This window comes from Microtus ochrogaster, chromosome 7 (genome assembly GCF_000317375.1).
Source record: "Microtus ochrogaster isolate Prairie Vole_2 chromosome 7, MicOch1.0, whole genome shotgun sequence".
In the NCBI taxonomy this organism is placed as follows: domain Eukaryota; kingdom Metazoa; phylum Chordata; class Mammalia; order Rodentia; family Cricetidae; genus Microtus; species Microtus ochrogaster.
The window spans coordinates 29,757,530-29,765,029 of NC_022014.1; the positions used below are offsets into that span (position 1 = coordinate 29,757,530).

Consider the following 7,500-nt stretch of genomic DNA (forward strand, 5'->3'; position numbering starts at 1 on the left):
AGACCAGGCTGGTCTCGAACTCACAGAGATCCGCCTGCCTCTGCCTCCCGAGTGCTGGGATTAAAGGCGTTCACCACCACCGCCCGGCCCCAAGGCTCTGGGTTTGATATCCAGCCTCACAAATAAATATCAGACAGACCTGGACCTTTTTTAAACATTAGCTTTCTATTCTATAGTCTAACTTCTGTGGAGCTAGTTTTTTCAGCCTGGAGGGTGGGACTCACGGTCCGAAAGCACAGTGCTGCTACTTGCTCAGTCCAGCTATTATTTGTAGGTGACAAAGATCTCGGCTCTACAGAAGCCCTCAGATTCAGGTTGGCAGCATATGACACGATAAGGCTGCAAGGGGTAGACTGGGCTCTGCAGGCAACCTTTCAGGGAACGCGGCCGAAGTGCAGGGCGGACGGCCAGCAGCAGTTCCCTCCACCCATCTCCAAGGACTCGCCTTCCGGGGGAGGTGGGCGAGGAATGTGGCCAGGACCTTACCTTCAGCGAGCTGTAGGGCCAGGGGTAGGCGTTCTCCTTCTGAGCCATTCTCCAGGAAAAGCCGGAGGAGAGCCGGGCAGAGAGGGCAACAGCGGTGAGAGACGGAAGGTGAGGAGGCTGATCTGCGGGGAGGGCGAGCCTGGGCGGGCGGAAGGAAGTGCCCAGTAAGTTGCAGGCCGAAGTTGGGGCGCATCCCCGCGCTCCCTCTGCACTCCTCTCCGCACTCCCTGCGCCTGCTCTGCACCCCTCCCTCAGAGCGACCCGGCTGGCACATGGCCAGTCCCACGGAGCCCGACCCCGTGGATCACCTGCGCTCTCGGGAGCCCACGGCTCAGCCGCCTTCCTCTCGGCTGGGCGCTTGCACGTTGGAGAAGCTGTCCCGCAGCTCCGTGACCCCGACACGTTCAAATTACCCGCTCTGAGTCCATTGGCTGAGCTGCCATGCAAGCCCACTGTCATTGGCTAAGCCTCTGGTGACGTAACTCGTTGAGATGCAAAAAAAGGTGAGGGTTAAGAGGCTTGTTTCTCTATCTTGAGGCTGTGTCCCAAGGTCCTCACACTTTTTTTTTCTCGTTCATAAAAAATTAAATATTTAAAGTGGATGGTGGTGGCTCGCGCCTTTCCCAGCACTCGGGAGGCAGAGACAGGCAGATCTCTCTCTCTCTGTCTCTGTCTCTCTCTGTCTCTGTCTCTCTCTGTCTCTCTCTCTCTCTCTCTCTCTCTCTCTCTCTCTCTCTCTCTCTCTCTCTCTGTGTGTGTGTGTGTGTGTGTAAAACTTTTGTTTTCTGTTAGATGGAGAGTCTATTATGCCGCCACTGCTTAAACTGTTTACCTCGGGAGGGAGAGACAGGTGGATCTCTGTGAGTTCGAGGCCAGCCTGGTTTACAAAGCGAGTTCAAGGACAGTCAAGGCTAAACAGAGAAACCCTGTCTGGGGGTGGAGGGACGACAACAAAAAAAAACAAACAAAATGTCTGGTTCTCAGGAGAATTTAGATGCTGCCCTTAATATACTCTTTGTATATACAATCCTCCTTAAGTATCCTTGGTGTATTGTCTTTAGAACAACCTATGATATCCAAACCCGGACTACTCAGGTCTCTTCTAGAAACAGGCATAATATTGTATACGACATAGTTTTTGCATTAAGTTTGTAATTCTTTCGGGCTCATTGGCTAATCTCTAGATCACCTAACTATCTGTGATAACTACAATACTGTGAAACAGTAGTAAGCTGTCTCCGAGGAAATATGACGCAGGGAGGAAAAGTCAATACAGATGCAATCGATTAGATGAGATGCGTGGTTAGACCGACAGGCAGACAGACAGACAATTTGTTGGGTCCATGGTTGTATTTCTGGGTTCTCTATTTTTTTTTTTTGTTTTGTTTTTTGTTTTTCGAGACAGGGTTTCTCTGTGGCTTTGGAGCCTGTCCTGGAACTAGCTCTTGTAAACCAGGCTGGTCTCGAACTCACAGAGACCCGCCTGCCTCTGCCTCCCGAGTGCTGGGATTAAAGGCGTGCGCCACCATCGCCCGGCTGGGTTCTCTATTCTCCTTGTCTGTTTTGTATTTGGGTTTTGTTTGAGACAGGTGGCTCCCTTTAGCTTTCTGCCGTGAAATCTTTCTGTGCCGGTTCCCTGAGGGCTGTGGTGTTTGAAGACAGTTTTAAAAACCAGCGTGTATAAATAAATAAATAAATAAATAAATAAATAAATAAATAAATAAATAAATAAATACCAGCATGTTCTCCATTCCTTGGCTAGGCACACTCCAAATCCAGTCTCCTGCAGATGTTCTGTTTGTGTGTCCTTACTGTTTCGTTCTTAAAAATCCTTTAAACCCTGTCTCGAAAAACCAAAAAAAAAAAAAAAAAAAAAATCCTTTAGCGTTTCTAGCTCTAGCATCAGGCTTGGAATTCCAGCACTCTGGAGCCTGAGGCAGGAGGATTGCCAGGAGTTCCAGGCTACAGTTTGAGCCATTTACTTAAACAAGTGAACAAATTCTGTAAATTACCAGTTCCCACTGAGTTAGCTCTTGATTTTCAGCCCATCTCTGAGTAATGGTAAATGTAGATTCTTCTAGCCAAGTAACATTGAGGGTGGTCACGAGGGACTTTACCCTGTTTTCCTGCTAAGGGCTGACACTTCACACACCTGGGAAGGAGCAGAACTATTTTGGGGGCTCCAAAGTTTGGGCATATGCAACTTCCGTAACAAAGACTGTGTGTCCCTGTCTTAGTACATGTGACAAAGTGACCGATCTGGCACAAGACAGGACAAGGCCCAGGAGGGAGTGTGGTGAAGGGGGCAAGATTCTAGTTGGCTTGGCATCTGTTGTGTGGGTAGCATTCTGAGACCAAAATTCCTCACCGGGAAACCCTCCTGCACAGACAAAGTGTAGCTGCTGGAGCAAAGAAGTATCAGGATGTAAAACTGTCTATCTATCTGGGAAGACAAGGTGTGTGTGTGTGTGTGTTGTGCGTGTGCCCACACACATGTACATGTGTGTATATGTACATGTGTGTATGTGCATGTGTGTGCAGGTATGTGTGTATGGATGCGTATGTGTATATATGTGTGTGTATGTCCATGTATGTGTTTGTGGTACGGGGAGGTGGGTTGGGCCAGAAGAGTTTGCTAGCTTGGGTTTCTCTTTCACTTCTTTCTTTTGTTCTGCTTTTTTTTCCCTTTTAAAAAAACAAACTGAAGGTGGTAAAATGTCCATGGTTCCAGGACCTTAGGGAAGTATGGAGGGAAGTATCGTTTATATGCAATAGTCTGTGTTCTAGACAAAGTTCATCAGAGACGGGAAAACTACTTTAAAAAATGTGGACTCACCCATGGTGTCTCATTCACTCCTGTAATCCCAACACTTTGGAGGCAGAGGCAGGAGAATCACTGTAAGTAAAAGCCAATTTGGTTTGCACAATAAGTTCTAAGACTGGTTACGAAATAATAAAATAAAAGTAGAAAAACAAAAATTGGACTTAAATTTTATTTTATTTTTCACTTTTTAAGGTTTTGATAGTCAAATGCTACATCTGATTCATTTCAACTCCTTCACTGCCAAACCTGGGGGACGGGGTACGGCTTCCTTCTTGTCTGTGATGATCAGGGTGTACAGATACCGAACCTTGAGCTTCCCGTTATCCTTATTCTTCTTCATCTTGTCCGACGCCTTCGGTATCCCTCCGCCAGACCGTGAACAGAAAGGCTTGATTTCCTCACTTTTCTGAGAAATGGCGACGGGCGCTCTGCACTGGCAGCTGCACCAAAAAAACACAGCAAGGAGACTTAAATTTTCGATAAGGCAGCAACCCTTGGGGGCGGGGGGAGATGCTTGAAAAAGTTTCATAGCCCCTAGAGCCCTTTAAAAACAGCTAAGGTTTTTAACAGTACTGAAATTCTAGAATTCACGTCCTAGATCTCATCTAGTCAAGGCAAGGAAAGGTTAGGCCGGTGAAGCAGAGCTTGGGAGTCGCAGAGGGCAGGACCAACCCTAGGGCTCCCAGGCCAGCCTGGGCTACAGGAGCCCGCACGGAAAAAGCAAACCCCAACAACCGTCCCAAACCCCAAATCAACAAACCAATAAACAAGCAAGAAGGGCGACGCTGGTGGCAACATTGTAAATAGTAAGAAAAATTGCAGATAATAAGATGGCCAAATCTCCAACTTCAGAAAATTGCTTAATACTTACATGATTGTCATAAAACTTTAGGTTGTTGCTCTAACTATAAAGAATATAAAATTATATTTTTCATACAGATGTTGAGCACAAATAACGGGGCAAAATTGTGGACCCCACCAGTAGACATAAATTAAGAAGTCCAAAGCAAAAAAAAAGTGGTTTGGGATAAATACAGTCTGGAACTAGCTCTTGTAGACCAGGTAGCATCGAATTCACAGAGATTCGCCAGCCTCTGCCTCCCGAGTGCTGGATTAAGGGCGTGCGCCACCCCTCACCCAGCTATTATAGTTTTTAAAGTGATTAATTATTCCTATAATTTATCCGATAAAAGGAACATTTATTACCATAAATACATTTTCTTAGCAAGAGTTGGATGGGTACTGCTAATTAACTACTGTTAGGATATCTAAATGTTTAAAACTAGAGGCATGAATATTTCAACAGAAAACTGAAAAGGTGTAATGATTAAGACCCGACTACTAAAGTGACATACATAACTAGAAAATTAGGACACTTGATGACCCCGACGTGATTTGAACACGCAACCTTCTGATCTGGAGTCAGACGCGCTACCGTTGCGCCACGAGGCCTCTGTGACTGCGTGAGTTGACGGGTGTGGTGAACTGATGCCTCACCGCAGTGAGCACGGCGCGTGTGCACGGAGTGTGTCTGTCTCTTCAGGCTCGGTCTTGGGCTTTGCTCGCACGGTCCTCGGACCGAGGGAGGCTCGTGTTCACGTGGAAATGACCGCGGTTGAACAATGAGATGTGCTTTGGTACGTTTGGCAGAAATGCAGATTCTTTAGTCTTGGACTACACTAAACTCACTCAGAGAAGTGACTTAAACGTTTGGAACGATTTTTCCCCCCCTAGGGATGATGTCATTATGATGCCACTGATTCCAAACAGAGTTTTAGATTTAATTGCAGCTGTGCTCATGACAAAAACCAAAGCAAAACAAAGTCCATCTCATTTAGTTTCTCTAAATCTTGTTTTTTTTACTCGTACTTTTGATATGATCATACAATTTAACACAGTAGCGCCGAAAACGTACGCGGGAAAATAAATATAAATAGGATCGAAGCAGAGCTACTTCCCATCTGCGTTGGTGGTATAGTGGTGAGCATAGCTGCCTTCCAAGCAGTTGACCCGGGTTCGATTCCCGGCCAACGCAGTTTCTCCTTTTTTTCCCCCCCCTTTGCTGTCCCGAGAAACCTTTATCTCCAAGGTCTTGGTGTCCACGCTTGTCACTCCTTGTCACTCCGGCCCCCAGGTTCCTGCAACATGCGTCCTGTACTTTCTCCTTGTGTGCACCCTGTGTGGAAACACTGACACTGCTCGGGTTGCCGGGCAAATCCAGACCCAGATGCCTGGGGAGGGCCAAAGCAAAGGTTGAATCAGCCTCTACATTCTTTGAGATTAAGGGAAGTAATTGTAGTTGGGATAAAAAGTGAAAGTATCATCCCTTCTAGGCACAGTAAGGTTGATATAAGGTGGGACCGAAATATTGGTGTTCCTAGGAATGAGAAGATAAAGGCTAGGGTAATATTAAAGACTGCAGATGTCATTTTGGTAATTATGATGAAGATCATAATCTAATGAGTGGGAATCATTAATTTTAATTAAACTAATTACCAACTGTTCTGTTCATTCTAGACGTTTTTGGGATCATTCATAGGCAAGGCCTAGGGCTAAAATAGTGATTAGAATAAATGCAATTAGGGCTGTGGAATTTAGGTTGGAGATTTGTAAGGCTTGTGGTAGGGGTAGCAGTAGGGCAATTTCTAAGTCAAATAATAAAAATGCAATTGCTACTAGGAAAAATTTTATAGAGAATGGAGTTTATCGGGTCAAACCCGATTCATAAGGGTTTGCTTTTTCTGTATATAAATTTAGATGAGGCAGTCAGAAGGCTACTGAAGCCGGGCGATGGTGGCGCACGCCTTTAATCCCAGCACTCGGGAGGCAGAGGCAGGTGGACACTCTGTGAGTTCGAGACCACAGAGATAGTTCCAGGACAGGCTCCAAAGCCACAGAGAAACCCTGTCTCGAAAAACCAAAAAAAAAAAAAAAAAAAAAAAAAAAAAAAAAAAAGGAAGGCTACTGAAATTAGAGGTGATGCTAATTAATAAACTAATAGTATGTTAATTACTTTCTTCTAAGATAATTCTAGAGCTAACTGATTGGAAGTCAGATGTACTGGTTGTACTAAGAAAGTAAGCTCCTCTTCAATAGACAGAGACGTATAGGAAAAGTCAGACTACATCTATGCCGTGTCAGTATCAGGCTGCTGCTTCAAAGCCAAAGTGGTGTTTGGATGTGAAATGGAATGTTAGTTGTCGAAGGAGGTAGATAGTAAGAAAAGTAGATCCAATAGTTACGTGTAGGCCGTGAAAGCTTGTTGCTGTTTAAAGTAAGTTGATCCACAGATTCCGTCTGAGATGGAGAATGGGGTTTCGAAATATTCTGAGGCTTGTAGGAGGATTGTAATTAGCAGGGCTTGATTTATATTACTACGTTCTCCCTCTATCCAGGCCGTGGTGAGCTCATGTAGCTCTGATTCCAGACGGCTAATGTGTTGAGCAGAGGGACTTCTAGAGGGTGTGGTGGAACAAAACCTGTTGGTGGTCAACAACCTCCTAGGTCGTGTGTACGTACTAGGCTTGAGTGGTAAAAGGCTCAGAAAAAGCCTGTGAGAAAGAATACTTCGGATATGATAAATAGGGTTATTCTGTAGCGTAATTCCTTCTGGACAATAGGTGAACGAAAACTTTAACATGTCCCTTCTCGGATAATATCACGTCATTGGCATATTGTAAGCATATTTGCTACTAATTCTAGAGATAGCAGGGTAAATGAGTTGCAGTGGAATCATATTACGAAGCCAGAAGTCAAGTAAGCAAATCCCTCAATTTAAGCAACGAATGGCAGTGCGCAATTTAGTGGAACAAAAAGATAGTACGCTTCTCCCCGTCGGGGAATCGAACCCCGGTCTCCCGCGTGACAGGCGGGGATACTCACCACTATACTAACGAGGAGTGAGCTGAGAGTGCGTTGCTCCGGATCCCTGATCTGGGTTCTACGCCGAGGCTGCTCTGCGGTCTATTCCCCCAGCCACCCAGAGTGCTAATCAGAAATCCACGGCCGTAATCGACAGCATCGGAAAGTGAGTCTGCAGAAAGGCCGGAGACAGTAGGAGTAATCGAGAGGCACGGATGGTCTCCGAGGATGACGAAACCCGAGCTCTGACAATCCGTGGCTCTAAGAGGACCCAGAATATCTCCCGCCTCTCATCACCTGTCACCTGTCACCCACAATAACAAGATGGA

At 45.8% G+C, this 7,500-nt stretch overlaps 1 protein-coding gene and 3 non-coding genes across 4 annotated transcripts in view; 1 reads left to right on the forward strand and 3 right to left on the reverse strand.

Moving 5' to 3' along the window:
- The window catches only part of Aurkb (aurora kinase B), an 8,736-nt gene extending 7,899 nt beyond the window's left edge, over nucleotides 1-837 (reverse strand). The window contains exons 1-2 of the mRNA XM_005349807.3: nucleotides 795-837; nucleotides 487-625 (exon numbers count right to left, since the gene is read on the reverse strand). Coding sequence (XP_005349864.1) covers nucleotides 487-534 — 48 coding nt within the window. The 5' untranslated portion in view covers nucleotides 535-625; nucleotides 795-837. The remainder of the gene's footprint in view (nucleotides 1-486; nucleotides 626-794) is intronic.
- A 3,853-nt stretch (nucleotides 838-4,690) lies between these two features.
- Trnaw-cca lies at nucleotides 4,691-4,762 on the reverse strand. The gene has a single exon. It is a non-coding gene; the product is annotated as a tRNA-Trp (tRNA).
- A 511-nt stretch (nucleotides 4,763-5,273) lies between these two features.
- Trnag-ucc lies at nucleotides 5,274-5,345 on the forward strand. Its single transcript has one exon. It is a non-coding gene; the product is annotated as a tRNA-Gly (tRNA).
- Nucleotides 5,346-7,137: 1,792 nt separating this feature from the next.
- Trnad-guc lies at nucleotides 7,138-7,209 on the reverse strand. Its single transcript has one exon. It is a non-coding gene; the product is annotated as a tRNA-Asp (tRNA).
- Between the last annotated feature and the right edge of the window lie 291 nt (nucleotides 7,210-7,500).